This window comes from Barbus barbus (assembly GCF_936440315.1).
Source record: "Barbus barbus genome assembly, chromosome: 10".
NCBI classification, from domain to species: domain Eukaryota; kingdom Metazoa; phylum Chordata; class Actinopteri; order Cypriniformes; family Cyprinidae; genus Barbus; species Barbus barbus.
The window spans coordinates 16004726-16022918 of NC_136738.1; the positions used below are offsets into that span (position 1 = coordinate 16004726).

Genomic DNA, 18193 nt, shown 5'->3' on the forward strand with positions numbered 1-18193 from the left:
AGGCATGATGCAATGGAAATGAGACCAATCGGACCAATCACCGCAGATTAGCGTCACACAAAGGAGGGGTTTGGAAAATGCAAGTAAAGTAAAAATAAATGCATATTATAAGACAATGAAAGTGTTTTTGACCTTGCATGCATGTCGACTTGTTGTTGTGGACTCCCAAAACCAAAATATGAACCTTTCATTACCCATCATAGGGGCACTTTATAGCAATATTAACCAACATTAGATTATTGTGTTCTGTTATTGTGTAATGAGATATCAAAAAAGAAAAGTTGTATCACCGTACCGAAAATAATAGCCTAAAATTATGAATAGATAGATATTTGGCATTACTTTGTCTAGATGATGATATTAGCTGAAAAATAAAGAACACTTTGATTAAAAATGACAAAGACAAACATTTGTTTTTTCTTCGGAATATCATGATGAATTGTTCCCAATAAGACGCAGATGTTATAGCAGACACTGAAAATCATCTCATTTAGTGAGACGAGAGACTAGGAATTGATTGGACAAATATTGTGCGCACACACTCTTGACATTTTATCCTGAGGTACGTTATTTAGATATTATACTTCAGGGATTCAGTCTTCATTCATATTGATTTTATTAAGAACACTAAATTAGTGCTGTAAACAACATTCGTCAGCACAAGGGATGCTACCTCACTAACCAAATGGTTACATTCGTACAATATATCCCACACCACTTATTGTGGATTACAACACATAATTTCATTAGTATTCTACTGTAATTTAATTTTCACAATCTTCCTCTGCCTTAAAGTGAGCATAAAATCAAAATAACTTTTATTTATTTATTTATTTTATTTTTTTTAAATGCACGCCCCTGATCTAATCGTGAATGTGATTCATCATTGCATATTTCAAAGAAAAAAATGTGTCTTGTAACTTTATCTTCTGAAGTAGATTTCCTTTCCTGCTGACATCACTTAGGCCATGCAGACTAGTGGACAATAGCCAATAACCAAACTAGCAAACTCTCATCTGTGTTATTTTTAGTATTGTTTATATATGATTATAGTATTTATTCATATTTATTAATCTTCAATACGTTTTAGTCATTTTGTTATGTCATTTTTTTATTATTTTTTTAATATGCACATTTAGCTTTGTTTTATTTGTTATAGTTTTAGAAATTGTAATACTTCCTCTTCAATTTATTTTATTTAATCCCATATTTATATTTATATATTATTATTATTATTATTATATTATTTAAGTGGTTTAATTTTTACATCTAACCAAATCCTGAAGTGTACAATTTATTTTCTTGCTGAATATCCCATTTCACTTGGAAAATATCAAGTTATGGAATTTTAATGGGTCGCAAATGGGAATTCACATTGACTTTGACACGGCACAACTAAAATTCCCTCTCGACATCTGTTTTTCTCTGCTGTTGTCCTTTGGTGTGCTGGTGCAATCTGTGTTTACCTAAACACCATCTCCATGGAAACACAGTTTTCAGTCACCTGACTGATGGATCTGGATGCACTGAGAAAGAACAAAGATGGAGACAAAACCACAAAGTCATGAAGAAGATAAAGTGTTTAGAGACTTCCTGCTGATCCAGGATCACCCTCAAACTAGCCAGTGATTTGACAAAGCGAGTTAACATTAATACTGAAATGTTCTCATCCCTGACATGAAATGTAACTAATTTTTCCAGGTTTGTCATGTATTATTTGCTGCCTGAACATTGCAGCCAGCATTTGAAAAGGAAATTAGATACTGGCTTCAAAATTATAAAGGGCTTCCAGATAAAATGAGTCTGAAAGACCTTTGTCATCCTGACAGTGTCAGGCATGATGTAAAAGTGATTTTTAACACTCTACTTTTAGAAACTTTTTTTTGCTCTCTTCCCTCTTTCTGTCCCCATGAAGACCTTCCTGAGTCTTGTAATACATAGAGCACAGCATTACTTGTGGCAATTCTCTCTCTTCAGACTGTTCCAGTCTCTATCCAAGGAGGACTTTAATATCATGAAATATGCATGAAATGCATGAGAAAACAGCAAAGTTATACAGACTGAAACATATCGATGTGACAGAATAAATTAAGGTTTATCATTTCCTGGCAACTATATGAGTAAATTCATATTTCATTTGTGACCTGGAAGATGCATTGTAAACTGCATAATTTTCCCCATCATAGATAGTGAATTTTAGGACATTGAAGTGGAAGCACACTTTAGACATACAAGCAATTCAAGGTGTGTATTAGGTTCAATGTTATATAAATCACATGATTTTAGGTCACAAATAGAAAACTGACTTATTTAATATAATATTTTGTCACATGAAAAATCACAATGGCTGATGCCACGAACCGTGCCACTGACACCTAAAAAAATAAATAAAAATAAAAGTGTGTGTCTAAAGCGCCATAAATTTAATTTAACTTTCTTTGAGTGTTAAAGTGGGTGTAAACTTACCAACTCATTGCATGGATTGCATGTTGTTGTTACACTTATGTGTTCATAGGGGGCGCTGGTCACAGCTTGTGCGGACGACACGCTGCATCTCTGGAATTTGCGACAGCGACGTCCGGCTATCCTACACTCTCTCAAATTCAACAGAGAGCGGTGAGTAGAGCTTATATACCGTGCACAATTGTGTTTTTCAGAAATTTACAGGCATGTGCACAGAGAACACATAATATATCAAGTCAAAAATTAATTTCTCAAGGATTTCATAAAAAATAAGATTTTCCTTTCTTTAATTTTACATTGAAAGTGAGAATCCATCTCAGTATTTCAACTTGAAGTTGCTGACTGCCCAAGGCTGCAGAGCATTGGTCAGAATGAATATGTGATAAAGTAAACACAGATAGCTCAAGGCTACAGAGTGAAGCCAAGCCTCAATATTGTAAAATGTTGTAGCTCCCGTCTTCTATCCTCTGGTTTGTTTCTGAGCAAGACGTGAGGATTTTCTTCTCAAAAAAATGCAATGGGCACAATAGAGTATTTATTAAATAAAAAGATAAATCCATCATTAAAAAATATAGCATTAACCTTACTATATGCTACCCTACATAACGCATTAGCATACATTTAGGTATCTTAAAGACCACATGTTTTTTTTTTTTTTTTCTACGCAATAAGCACTTAAAATGTTTAAAATGTTTCTGTATGTAGGTGTTTACTGGAGCAGTTTGTAACAGCCTTAAAGGGATAGTTTACCCAAAACTGAAAATTCTGTCATTAATTACTCACGCTCATGTCGTTCCAAACCCGTAAGACCGTTGTTCATCTTCGTAACACAAATTAAGATGCTTTTGATGAAATCCTAGAGCTTTCTGAACCCGGCATAGACAGCAATGTAACTGACATGTTCAAGGCCCAGAAAGATAGTAAAGACATCGATAAAATAGTCCATGTGATATCAGCAGTTCAACCGTAATGTTATAATGTTACAAGAATACTTTTTGTGCACAAAGAAAATAAACATAATGACTTTATTCAACAATTTCTTCTCTTCCATGTCAGTCTTTACGCACAGTTCATGAGAGTACCATGGTGCATGCGTGTGAATTATTCTGCTGGCAAACAAGCCGCAGCGCATCCGGGTTCAGAACGCCAGCTCCTGTGTCAGCAACACCATGGCAGTTGCATTTCTGTCTATGGGAGGGTCAGAAAGCTCTCGGATTTCATCCAAACATATCTTAAGTTGTGTTCTGAAGATGAACGAAGCTCTTAGGGGTTTGGAACGACGAGTGTGAGTAATTAAATAAATAATTTTTATTTTTGGGTGAACAATCCCTTCAAAGGTAGTAGCAACCTATTTTAGTTAGAAATATAATGACATTGAAATGGAAATTTGAGTGGTTAAACATTTAATGAGATCTTTAACTACTGACCAAAACTCAGTATTTTAAGCCCTCATTTAATTTTCTTATGATGACTCTTCCCCAGCTTCTCAAACTGTGCACTATTCACGTAATGGAAACTGACCCACTAGGTATGACTAATGTTGCTTTTGTTACTCTATTTCCCTTGTTGAATGACTCAGGGTCAGCTCTAATAAATGTCGCTCTCATTCAGAGTTGTGAAATGTGACAGTTGCGTTATGGGTAATGGCCTCTTGGAGTTGTATAGAAGTATAGAAACCTTTCAGGAAGTTTTAACAAAGAAACTGATGTGTTCTGTACAAACAGAGAGACCTTGAAGAGAAAGTCATGAGCAGTCTTTCATTCTTTTTTCTTTCTTTTTTCTTTTGTTGATTCCTTCACCACCTAATCACTTGACGTGTAAGAGGACCTTGTCCAAATGTGGCTTCTTATCACTGTATTGATTGCTGTGGAACAGGAAAGAAAGAATCAAAGAAGAAAATGTATTTTTTTGTGATATTTGATCCAGAGAGAAAGTTAACTGATTTACCCTCAACAGAAATGCATTTGATAGCATATTGATGATGAATGCTCATAATGATACTTTAGCATTCTAGCAGCACGGTCATTTGTACAGTATGTCATCTTTTAGCACAAGTTGTTTTGTGAACATATTACAATGCAGTGAGGCTATGTTGGATCTGACAACAAACATGCAGCTTGTGTGAGAGTGCAGGACAAAGCTGCTGATATTTCATATACAAAGAGGGTGTTTATATTGAAGTCTTTAAGGCATAGCATCACAAAAGATCAGTTTAATGAGTCAGATAGAGGGTGGGAAAGCAGTCATGAGAAAAGAAAAGTATGATTTTTGGCTCAAGAATCCTTGAGGCAAAACAGCTAAATGACAAAATGCTCTGTGACATTTTGCAGCTCACATAAGTCCAGAAGATGCCAAACAAAGATTCAGTGTGTCGTCTGTGCACATTTGTATTAAGTTGTGCACACCCTTGTGCATTAGCATCTCCATAACATCCAGTGAATAATTTTTTTTTTTTCAGGATAAAATACTGTATATTGATATATTTGATATAGCCAACCTGTAACTGCTTTCTATTATGCTAATGCGTTTACACTGTGATGCCTGGGGCAGTATGTAGCATCAAGCTAGCAATGTTTTCAGCTAGTTCTGTATTCTCCCTCTACAGTAAATCAATTTGCATGCATATATTTGCACATGCGTGAGAGAAGACGATATGTATGACATGTATTTCTCTTTTTTTTTAGTTGATTGAATATTGAGATTTAAAATGTTTACATTTGAATGCATTTGGTTATTTAGTGAATCGCAAAATGAAAAGACATAAGCTAAAAATTGTTTAAATGCAACCACCTGATCCGTTAGTAATCGGATTGATTGCCCAATTAGACTGAAAAGCCTTCATGTAAACACCTCAGTTGATTTGACTGAGTTTGATTCAAATGAAATTTTGATCTAATTCATTGGATCAAAATCTAACCAAATCCATAAATTTCAGTTGGTAGTGTATATTTGACCATTGTTGTTTTTTGACACATTTTTCACACAGTGAAGTCTTTATGATTGATTGCAATACTCAGAAACCACATCAGCCACATGGGACACAAGCATTAGATCGGCATCAAACTGAGAAGCCTGATTAATGAGTGTCATAGAGCATATTGTGCAACAGAACTTAAAATATAACATTAACATCGTTGTTAAAGTTTTGGTTCATACTCATCTGAAGCCTGAAAGCTTTGGGATAGCGTTATGAGGTGGTGTGTGATAGAGATTGTTCTGCACTCTGTGTTTTCTGGGTATGGCTAATGAGCTTTGTTCCCCTCCGTAATAACTGATGATTGTGTTCATCACCTCATCAGACCATCTGGAACAAACAAATAAAGTCATGGTTTCTCCCACCGTGACAGTTTCACACACATTGACAGGGATTTCTTCTATCTTATGTGTGTGCTTTGACCCTGAAGTGTTTTATATTTGGCTTTATTAAAATTACGAAAATTCACATGTAATGAGAAATATTTCTCAGATCAGTAGGTGCCTGTCTGAGTGTGTGTGTGTGTGAACACGGTTGGGTGCACACTTTCGTGTGCGGCTGTGTCAGATGACAGAGATTTTCAGCTCAGCAGGGTCAGGAGAGAGACTCAGGGGGGCTATAAGACTGATTCAAGACACTCAGCATGCTTGTCTGTTGCAAAAATACAAGACGCTTTCATCGCAAAACAGAATTGTGTAGTCCTGTGACGTTCTGTTTTAGCTGATCAATTCATCTGACATTTGTATCCAAGGCATGCTTAGCCCAAAATATACAGAACAAAACTATGTGCAAGGGGTGCTTTTTGAAATATGTCTTAAATGTTGACAAAATGTACTTTTAGCAGACGTATAGTGCTATTCAAAATGTGGGGGTCTTTAAGATTTAATTTTTTAATGTTTTTGAAAGAAGTATCTTATGCTAGCTAGTTTAACAAGGCTGTATTTATTTGATATTTGATGTATTTTGAAATATTATTACAATGTAAAATAACTGTTTTATGTTTATTATATATTGTAAAATGTAATTTATTCCTCTTATGCAAAGCTCAATTTTCAGCAACCATTACTCCAGTCTTCAGTGTCACATGATTTTTTTTAGGAATCATTCTAAAATGCTGATTTTAATTTTACAAACATTTTAATTATTAGCAGTGTTGAAGTATTAGTATTAGTGTCAGTGTTGGGCTGATTATTTTTGTGGAAACCATACATTTTTTTAGAAAGTTAAAAAGAAGATCATTTTAAAAAATAACACTTTCATACTTGAATGCCTCCTTCCTGAATATATAAAAAAAATAAAAATAAATCTTATTGACCCCAAAATCCACTTTCAAATGTTGATCCTGCACTACACTGATTTTTGTCCAATGAGACACATCCACATTTCTTTAGGACTGTGTGCTTTTGACCTTGGCTGCCTCAGAGGCCTACAACAGGTTAAATTAGTTATCCACAAACCAACAAAAGAGCATTTTAAAACAGTTGCTCCCTGAATGCCGTTATCACCAAGATCAAGGTAATTTTCTAATCTGGGTTTTCCACGTGTTGCTGTCAGAAACAGATTAGCATGGCCAGGTGCTCCATTAGCATTCTAACCCTGACAAGTTTAGCTGTCTGTCCAGCGTCTCGCAACCTTCATTTCCAATCACCCCGATTGTCTGATGACCCCAGGGGCGTGAGGAGAGGAAAACAGAGAGAGATGTAATGAGTGTGGACAGCAGTGAATTACCGTGTGCTGGTCTTTATTTTCTAGTTTACCTGCTTATAAGGATGATGGATGATGCCACTGGATGGATTTCAGCATGAAGTCTTAAACAGACCCTGGATATGTGATAGTTTTATTGATCATTTTCATAATTACTCACCAGATACTTCATATTATCAAGACTTTTTGTTTTTTTGGACAAACAGGTAATCTCGCCCCAAACTCCCAGCACTGGATGAGCCAGACGTTGACATTTTAGAGCCAGTTAGCCACATATAATATTTAATGAATTAAAACATAAAATATCATGTTCAGCATTAAGAAGTGCTCATCTCATTTTTAATGCTAAGTGCTGTTTAAATGTGTAGAAATATGTGGCGTGTTATTAGACGCATTCCCTGGAGAGTTTCTGTTGTGACAGTAGCAGAGATAAATCAGACTGCTAATAGTCTGCCTAATTTAGTAATTATTTCACAATTAACGTAGTGAGCATCAGGCAAATATATTATTACTCTTTTCTTTTAACCTTTTGATGACACTGGAGAGACAGCGGCATGCTATGAAAATAAACACACATAAACACACCAGCATGGGAGGAATCATTTTATGTCATATACGTGGTTTTTTGGAATAGAGAACCCAGGGTTGAATGGTCTAGATTGCATCATTAGGAATAAGAAACCTATTTAAAAACACATGTAAAAATCTAAGAGTCAGTGTCTCCTCTCATCTCATTCATATCTCATTAGCTCTAGTTTGTCTTGAGGTAATTGTGTTCCAATTAATTGCTGCATCCCAAAATACACACAAATGTACCAAAGAGGGGCTGACGTTTGACTGGCATGAGCCCTAGAGCAGAGCCAAACCAGGCAACACCATGAACACGTGCAAGAAGTGTTACTTCCAACTGCTTAAGAAACAGAGAACCACAGAGAGCTATGAATCACTGCCTCTGAACAAGATTGACTGCAAGAAATTAGACTGCAAGATTTGGCTCTGATTAAAAAAAGTATGAAAATTATTTCATGAATTAAAATAATCTTGTTTTTCACAAATCGTATTGTTTATCAGTATTTGCTGACGGAAACCCCCACATGAAGATAATTTAAGACAGCCTTGAATAGATTGTACAAAAAGTGTTTTTTAGATGTGAATTTATTTTCATAAGACTAAACAAAAGATAAAGATAAACTGTAAGAAGTAGATTTAATGTAGGGGTTGTTCACGCAGGATTCTGTCTGTGGTGTTTTAATGTTGGTCTATGTAAATATGTGCTAAATAAAATAATAACTGTTTGATTTTGATGTTTGTATGGTGTTTTGTAGGGAAGATGATGAACTAGCCATTAATTTCATTTTTAACACATTTATTTTTATTAATAATTAATTGTAATTATTTTGTTTTGTTTTTGATGATCTGGAGAAATGCTGTCAACTCCTCAGTTGACACGTGTTGATAACAATTGATTTGTTTTTGTTGCTTTTTGTTTTGTTTTGTTGATCTGGAGAAAGATTGACAGTTGTTGTGTTTTGTTTTGTTTTGTTTTGTTTTGTTTTGTTTTGTTTTGTTTTGTTTTGTTTTGTTTTGTTTTGTTTCGTTTTGTTTCGTTTTGCTTTGTTGATCTGGAGAAAGATTGACAGTTGTTTTGTTTTGTTTTGTTTTGTTTTGTTTTGTTTTGTTTTGTTTTGTTTTGTTTTGTTTTGTTTCGTTTTGTTTCGTTTTGCTTTGTTGATCTGGAGAAAGATTGACAGTTGTTTTGTTTTGTTTTGTTTTGTTTCGTTTTGTTTCGTTTTGTTGATCTGGAGAAAGATTGACAGTTTTGTTTTGTTTTGTTTTGTTTCGTTTTGTTTTGTTTTGTTGATCTGGAGAAAGATTGACAGTTGTTTTGTTTTGTTTCGTTTTGTTTTGTTTTGTTGATCTGGAGAAAGATTGACTTTTTGTTTTGTTTTGTTTTGTTTTGTTTTGTTTTGTTTTGTTTTGTTTTGATGATCTGTATAAATGCTGCCAACTATTCTGTTCATATAACTCTTGTTTAAAATGTTATAAAATATTTATATTTTAAGAGTGCTCTTTTTGTAAATGCACTTCATTTGAAAATAATTACAATTTCCAAAGAATAAATATGCAATTTTGATGGTTGCATGGTGTTTTGTTGTTAAGAGTTACTTTACAAACCTAACAGAGAGACTCGTCTCTATCAGGTTGGTAAAGTAACTCGTAACAAAAGAAAATGTTTTGAGTTACATGTTTATCTAGACTGTTTTGCACATGCACATTACAAGCAGGCTACACAACAGATTTAAAGGGAAGCAAACTCAGCCCACCTCCAGTGATGGAGTATGTGCACAGCATTCATGTATTGCAAACACGCAATGAGACCATTGAAATGAGCAGAATGTGAAAACATCCTATCGTGAGGCCCGTGTGTGCTTGTGTAACAGTCGAGAGACAAAATAGAGAACCGCCTCTTCACTTTGAAGCCCACACTGCATGCAGACTATATATTTATTTCATTCAGTTGAAGCCTTTTTCCAGTTTAATAATCACACAAGGCCATATTGTGATTCAGATTTTAATTAACAGTTTAACCCTACTTCAAAGGATTAGCAAGGACATATTGGAAAATGTGAGTTTGAGCAGAACTTTAAACTTATACATTATTTGGCTCTTGTTTAGTTTTCGCACGGTTTACTGTCTATTCTGGTAATGAATATATGTATAACAATGCACATTACACTCTTATGGGGTTTTGTAATTCTATCTGCAGCTTTCTTGAGAAAATGGTGACTGGCTGCTATATAATTGGATAAAATATGATTGTTGAAGTATTTTAGTTACGATGGATATTATTGGCTTGCTTGTTCTATATAGTGAGATATTAATTACATACTTTAATATGATGCCGACATATCCTGTGTTAACTCTTCTCTCCCTCTCTCTTCTTTCACAAATATGATTCCTCTTCTTTTAATCTTTCTTTTAGGATCACATTTTGTCATCTGCCGTTTCAAAGTAAGTGGCTTTACGTGGGGACAGAACGTGGAAATACACACATAGTGAACATCGAATCCTTCATTTTGTCTGGATATGTCATCATGTGGAACAAGGCCATAGAACTGTGAGTATAAGTGTAAACCTAAAATACATTTTATTTTAATATCAAAGTAAATGCAACTAACATGACTAATAAATAGCTAATTAATAGAATGCCACAGCACGCAATCAAATGATACGTGTATCTAATAAAAATAATGATGTTCTACTAAGTCATGTGGAATATGACATTATAAATGCAGTTATAAATGTAAGTTTGCATTTACATGGAGGGGGTATTAGAGATTTAGCACAGTCATATAGTCCTAAAGGAATAATTAACCCAAAATAAGAATTCTGCCATCATTTACGTTGATACAAACCTGTCTTCTGTGGAACACCAAAGTGCTCTATAGTGCTCATTTTCATAATAGTGAAATAATAAAACAAATATAAAATAAATCAAATGGGCTAGCACCATGCATTTTTTTTTTATTTTACATTTATGCATTTAACAATTTTTCAAAGAGCCAAAGGTATGTATTTTGTGCAATGCCAGGTTTATTAGGCAACTATAATAGGAAACAAGCTTTTATTTTATTTTATTTTATATAATTGTATTTTTTGAGTAAATGAGGGTAAATAATGACACAATTTTAAATTTTGTGAACTATTCCTTTTAAAAAACTTTTATTTGGTTCTTGAGATAGCAGTATGCCTCTTTAGAAATAAAACATTTCTCCATGTTTCAGTACATCAGAAGTATTTCAGATCATTGTACAGGTTCTATGTACTGTATCATTGCTGTGGAAAGTCTAGGTTCTTTGAAGCACCAGTTCATGTTTTCCAAAGAACCACAGAAGTGCCTCAAGACACATTTTTTCATTTCTTATTTTGAGAAATCATCACCAAACTGATTGTCAATCTCCATAGATGTAAAGACTTTGATCTGATGTCTGTAACTTAAACACGTCACAAAATCCACAATGACAACAAATGCAAACCACATCCTGGCTGAAGAATGAATAAGTTATCAAGTTTTAACATTTCAAACTGCAGAAGTTTTATCTCCCTTTTATCTGTCTGTCTACACTTTTAGACACACTGAAACACACAGACAACCATTAGTTTGCACACATCTATGACACTTTTCATGAAAAAATGTGTAAGTCAACACCAACACCTCAATCCCATGAGTGATAATCTGACAAGCAAATAGCTTCTGCATGTCAATCAAGTCTCCTTCTACACAAGAGGCTCTTAGTGGCATCCCCTCTGACAGACATTAACATTAGTAGTAAGTAACCGTAGATGCATTTCTGAAGGACATGTAGATCCCCTGTCGCCAACTTGTGACCCACTACAAATCCTTTACCCACAATCCCCTCACCCCCTCAAGTAGCTCAGTGGCACATCGAGTGTCTGCTAGTATATCTGTATTTTTCAAATGAGAGAACTTTATCCTAGTGTTTGATTATTCTGAAGGGCTATTTAAAGGTGCTTGATTGTAAATGCACCAATTTCTTGCTTTTATTGAAGTTTTTATATACTTCTGCTCAGAAGTGGTTTAATCATGTGAATTAGTACATGTTGCTGCAGTTATGTAAAGGGCTGTTCTGGGTTATTTAAGCTATAAGGTATTGTGAATATGGTGAATATGATTAACAGGCTTTGTTAGTGTGGTAACATTACCATAATCATGTACTATATTCATATGATTTGTACTGGACATGATTCTCCAATGCAGAATATGTGAGTGGTGCAGAGTGGAAGGGGAGTGAGGAACGGTGTTGCATGTTTTTGCCTGGAGCAATGAGTGTATGTGTGTGTGTTTTTTCAAAGCGTTGGTGTTTTCTCTCGTTCCAAGATCAGTGTAGTATTGCTCCGTGACACATGCATAACACATGTTATCATCCCATAATACAATAAACTATTAGCAGTCAGACATGAAAAAATGATGGAATTTAATATGTGATATTGTGAAAGATAATCAAATATTATATATGTTTTTCTTACTATTAGCAGTGAGACCAAAAGTATGAAGTTTGTTAAATATGAAACAATCAAAATAAAAAATATATATTTTATACTTTTTTATTTATTCAAATTTTCTTAATATTAGCAGTCACAATGAATTATGAAATTTGATCAATATTAAAGATACATGTTAAAAAAAAATGTTTTACTTTTATTCATTCATGCATTTATTCATTTCTTACTATCAACAGTCAAAATTAAAGACTTAAGAAATTTGTGAAACTTTATGAGTTTCATTTTTTTAATTTTCTAAAATACATTATTGTAATATATTATTAATATTTCCCTTTCATCTCATGTGTAGTCTATTCCAAATTTCCTGCTACTTTTGAAATATTAACATCATACTACTGCACTGTGCACAACCTTGAGGAGTAGGAAATTGAAAACGCAGAGTGGAATTGATTGAAGTGGACTGATTAGAGAATACTTTGAGCTGGGAAATTGCTGCCGCTCTACTGCACTCATACTCTTCATAGAATACCGTGACGCTACCATGGTATGGTACATGACCAAAAAACATGGTATTACTCTGGTACATTTTGATATTTGGTACTTAGTGCAAACAATATATATTTGATTTTATTGCTCAATATATCTCAGCACATAAAAGATACACACTATTTCTTATGTCATATAACACATCTGTATTATATTGTGGAGTGCATGTCGATTGCCCACCTGTTTATACAGTACATGGCACTTTCTGCCATGGCTTTCATGACAATGTTTATGTGTTCTATAAACCTGTCAGTTTTTAAACAAGAAAGCAGCCTTTTTTTCAGCCGTGTTTGAGAACAGTTGAAGATGAATGCATGCACACACTTGTGGTATTGAGAGAATACCCCTTTACAAAGAGGCAAAGTGCAGCTCATTTCAATAAATAAATATGAATAAATATAAACATGGCCCCTGTGCGCTGGCAGCAGGCATCCTCTGATGGAAATCAAGTACAAGGATGGAAGAGAAGCCAGAGATTTGTTTTTCTTCCTCTTGGCTCACACATGAATAAGTGAGGGAGATGAAAACCGGAGAAGGATTCAACAGGGTGGGAGGGATTAACTGAGATCCTGTAACCTTACAACCTTCAACAATTCTTCACTGTGCTACACTGAAATCAGCTGCCTTCAACCTGCAGTACTCACTCCAGCAGATCTGATTTTTTTCTCCAGAACCTTTCAAAGTGTTTCCAAGATGGCGCCGCTGATGGCAGCTGTTGTGCGTTGCTCTCCAGTGTTTGTACTGTTTTTGTTTGTTTTTCCTGTTTTTTGTTTTTCAAATACGATCAGTTTTACCAGGGATGACCTGCTGAACATTCGGCAGAACACACCACAAAATCTTTTACCGGATTTAGATTTTTCGGACGTTTTTTTCTCAAGAACCTTTCAAAGTGTTTCCAAGATGGCGCCACTGATGGCAGCTATTGTGCGTTGCTCTCAAGTGTTTGTACTGTTTTTGTTTGTTTTTCCTGTTTTTTGCTTTTCAAATACGATCAGTTTTACCAGTTTTATGACCTGCTGAACATTCAGCAGAACACACCTCAAAATCTTTTACCGGATTTAGATTTTTCGGACGTTTTGCTGGACATTGTAGTTGGTGGAGCCGTAGCTCTGGTCAAACGCTACAGGAGGCGTAAGCGGAGGAAGCGAGCCGGAGTGCTCGTGAAGCTTCGTCAGCGTGGATTTCAAATGGCGTTGCCTAGCATCCATCTGGCGAATCTCCGCTCTCTACCCAACAAAACGGACGAACTCCTTCTGCTCTCTCGGACAAACTAGGATTTTTCTAACTCTGCTGCTCTGTGTTTCACGGAAACCTGGCTAAATGGCGACATACCGGACAGCCTACTACATCTCCCTAATTACTATGAAGGTAGATCAGTAGCAAAACTCGAGAGCTTGTTGATCTGAATGTGAGAACTTGTCATATTAACATTCATATTTGCAAGTTGAAATTTACACTCACAGCATCTGAAATGCTGAATCTTTTGATTTGCACACACAGACAATAATCAAAACACCCGTGTTTTGAAGTCGACATTCACATAAACAAAATGACACACACAAACGTGCATTTTTGCGCTTTACTTCAGTTACGCTGTAAAACCTCAAGTCAGCACTTACAACCTCTCAGATCTGGCAGTACAACTTCAAATCTTAGCGCTTTGCTAAGAATCTTAGATAATAAAATGTCTTCATTCGCAGCCCAGCCCCGCCCCCAGCTCTGAGCTCTCACGTCTGCATTTACAAGTGCACAAGTGAGTTTTTCTACAGGGATACCGCAAAAGGAGTAGCAAAAGTCAAAGCGCTAAGATGTTAAGTTGTACTGCCAGATCTGAGAGGTTGTAAGTGCTGACTTGAGGTTTTACAGTGAAACTGAAGTAAAGCGCAAAAGTACACGTTTGTGTGTGTCATTTTGTTTATGTGAATGTCATTCTACACGTGCAACTATTAATCTGCAACTTCGACTTCAAAACACGGGTGTTTTGATTATTGTCTGTGTGTGCAAATCGAAAGATTCAGCTTTTCAGATCAGAGCTGTGAGTGTAAATTTCAACTTACAAATACAAATGTTAATATGACAAGTTCTCACATTCATATCAACAAGCTCTCGAGTTTTGCTACTGATCTACCTTCATAAATTACCAGCTGATCAGAGCAGATCGGGACACGGAATCAACGGGGAAATCGCGCGGCAGCGGAACGTGCTTTTATATCAATGAGAGGTGGTGTACAGATGTAACTGTGTTAAAGAAGATGTGCTGTTCAGATCTAGAAACGCTCTTCATTAACTGCAAGCTATTCTATTCTATTCGCCGCGGGAGTTCTGCTCTACATTCTACATTCCACCGCAAGCGCACATGAGCACAGCTCTACAGAAACTCGCTGATCTGATCACAGAGAGTGAGCAACAACACCCGGACTCTGTTTTAATCATTCTCGGGGACTTTAATAAAGCAAATCTCTCCCGTGAACTGCCAAAATACAGACAGCACATCACATGTCCCACCAGAGACAGTAATATATTGGATCACTGTTACACAACAATAAAGGATGCATATCACTCGGTTCCACGAGCAGCTTTAGGACTCTCTGATCACTGTTTGGTTCATCTTATTCTGACCTAGAGGCAGAAACTTAAATCTGCAAAGCCTGTATTAAGATCTGTTAAAAGATGGACTAATGAAACAGAGCGGGATCTACAAGCCTGTTTCTCTCTCACTGATTGGTCTGTTTTTGAAGCTGCTGCCACCGATCTGGACGAGCTCACAGAGACTAACATCTTATATCAGTTTATGTGAGGATATGTGCATTCCTAACAGGACTCATCTAATCTACATCAATGACAAACCATGGTTCACTGTCAAACTCAGACAGCTCCGTCAGGCCAAAGAAGATGCTTACAGAAAAGGGGATAAAGTCTTCTACAAACAGGCCAAATACACACTGGAAAAGGAGATCAGAGTGGCAAAGAGGAATTATTCTGACAAGCTAAGGAGCAAATCATCTTCCAGTGATCCTGCTTCAGTGTGGACAGGAATGAAGGATATCACCAGTTACAAGACACCATCCCCCAGCACTCTGGAGAATCAACACCTGGCAGACGACTTGAACGAGTTTTATTGTCATTTTGAAAAATCACCCCACACCCGCCCTGAACACCTCTCCACACAACCATTAACACCTCCAGCAACCCTCCTCTCCCCCACACCTACAATTCAAATCAGCGAAGAAGATGTGTGCCAGGTCTTCAGGAAGAACAAAAGAAGGAAAGCACCAGGCCCAGACGGTGTGTCACCAGCCTGTCTGAAAATCTGTGCTGACCAGCTGGCCCCCATCTTCACACAGATCTTCAACAGATCACTGGAGCTGTGTGAAGTCCCCTCGTGCTTCAAATGCTCCACCATCATCCCTGTTCCAAATAAACCCAAAATTACTGGACTTAATGACTACAGACCTGTGGCCCTAACGTCTGTAGCCATGAAATCATTTGAAAGACTGGTTTTGGCTTATCTGAAGGACATCACTGGTCCCTTACTGGACCCCCTGCAGTTTGCCTACAGAGCAAACAGGTCTGTGGATGATGCAGTCAGCATTGGACTGCACTTCATCCTGAAGCATCTGGACAGACCAGGGACTTATGTGAGGATCCTGTTTGTGGACTCCGCTTTTAACACCATCATCACGGAAACCCTTCAGAATAAACTAACCCAGCTCTCCGTCCCCACCTCCATCTGCCAGTGGATCAACAGCTTCCTGACAGACAGACAGCAGTTAGTAAAGCTTGATAAATTCGCATCCAGCACTCGTACCATCAGCACTGGAGCTCCTCAGGGCTGCGTACACCAACGACTGCACTTCTAAAGACCCCTCTGTCAAGCTCCTGAAGTTTTCAGACGACACTACACTGATCGGCCTCATCCAGGACGGTGACAAGTCTGCTTACAGACAGGAGGTTAGGGAGCTGGCTGTCTGGTGCAGTCTTAACAACCTGGAGCTTAACACGCTCAAAACTGTGGAGATGATTGTGGACTTCAGGAGACACCCCCCTGCTCTCCCCCACTCACCATCATGAACAGCACTGTGACTGCAGTGGAGTCATTCAGATTCCTGGGCACAACCATCTCCCAGGACCTGAAGTGGGATATTCACATAGACTCCATTGTCAGAAAGGCCCAGCAGAGGTTGTACTTTCTTTGCCAGCTGAGGAAGTTCAACCTGCCACAGGAGCTGCTGAAACAGTTCTACTCCGCCATCACTGAATCCATCCTCTGCACTTCAATAACTGTCTGGTTCAGCTCAGCTACCAAATCTGACCTCAGAAGACTACGGAGAGTAGTCCGGACTGCTGAGCAAATCATTGATACAACCCTCCCCACTCTCCAAGAGCTGTACTTATCCAGAGTGAGCAAAAGGGCTGGTGAAATCACTCTGGACCCCTCACATCCAGTACACTCCCTCTTTGAACTGTTACCGTCTGGTCGACGCTACAGAGCTCTGAGTCAAGTCAAGTCAAGTCACCTTTATTTATATAGCGCTTTTTACAATGTAAATTGTGTCAAAGCAACTGCACAATATCAAAAAAGGAAAATAGTGTGTCAATAATGTAAAATGAAAAGATTAAAAAAAGATTTTCAGTTAAAGGCATTTCATTATTGAATTCAGTGATGTCATCATCCAGCTCAGTTCAGTTTCAATAGTGTCTTTGCAATCAGGTCGACGATATCGCTGGAAATGAAGTGTCCCCAACTAAGCAAGCCAGAGGCGACAGCAGCAAGGAACCAAAACTCCATCGGTGACAGAATGGAGAAAAAAAACCTTGGGAGAAACCAGGCTCAGTCGGGGGGCCAGTTCTCCTCTGGCCAAACGAACCAGCAGTTCAATTCCAACTGCAGCAAAGTCAGATTGTAAGGGCTCAACTGGTTCCAGATGGCTGTCTAAGTGGCAGGGTCCTCACTGGGGATCTGTCTCTGGCGCTCATCTCGGTGTCCTGGTCTCCGCTGACGTTCAGGGCTGTAGAGGTCGTCTCTGGGTGCTGATCCACCATCTGATCTGGATACGCACTGGATCTGGTGACTGCAGTGACCATGGATACGGACCGGATCGGGTGGCTACGGTGACTGGGGATAGGTCCCCGGGGCTCATCCAGGTGTCCGGCCTCCGCTGACGATCAGGGCCACATACATAATTTCCCGGCGCCGATCCACCATCTGATCCGGACACGGACTGAGAAACAGAATGGAAACAGACAAATATCAGCATAGATGCCATTCTTCTTATGATGTAACGAGTACATCAAGTGTTATGTGGAGTGTTCCCGGTTCCGGTTGATCTAATTAATGCAGCCCAACAATGCTTTAACGGATTTGAATAATAGAAGTGTATTAGTGTGTTATGTGTAAGCCAGGTTAAAGAAATGTGTCTTTAATCTAGATTTAAACTGACAGAGTGTGTCTGCCTCCCGAACAGTATTAGGTAGATTGAG

At 37.3% G+C, this 18193-nt stretch overlaps 1 protein-coding gene across 1 annotated transcript in view; it reads left to right on the forward strand.

Moving 5' to 3' along the window:
- LOC306876059 (syntaxin-binding protein 5-like) overlaps positions 1-18193 on the forward strand; it is a gene marked incomplete at its 3' end in the record, with an annotated part of 142608 nt that overhangs the window by 66116 nt on the left and 58299 nt on the right. The window contains exons 4-5 of the mRNA XM_079426957.1: positions 2516-2616; positions 10125-10259. Coding sequence (XP_079283083.1) covers positions 2516-2616; positions 10125-10259 — 236 coding nt within the window. The remainder of the gene's footprint in view (positions 1-2515; positions 2617-10124; positions 10260-18193) is intronic.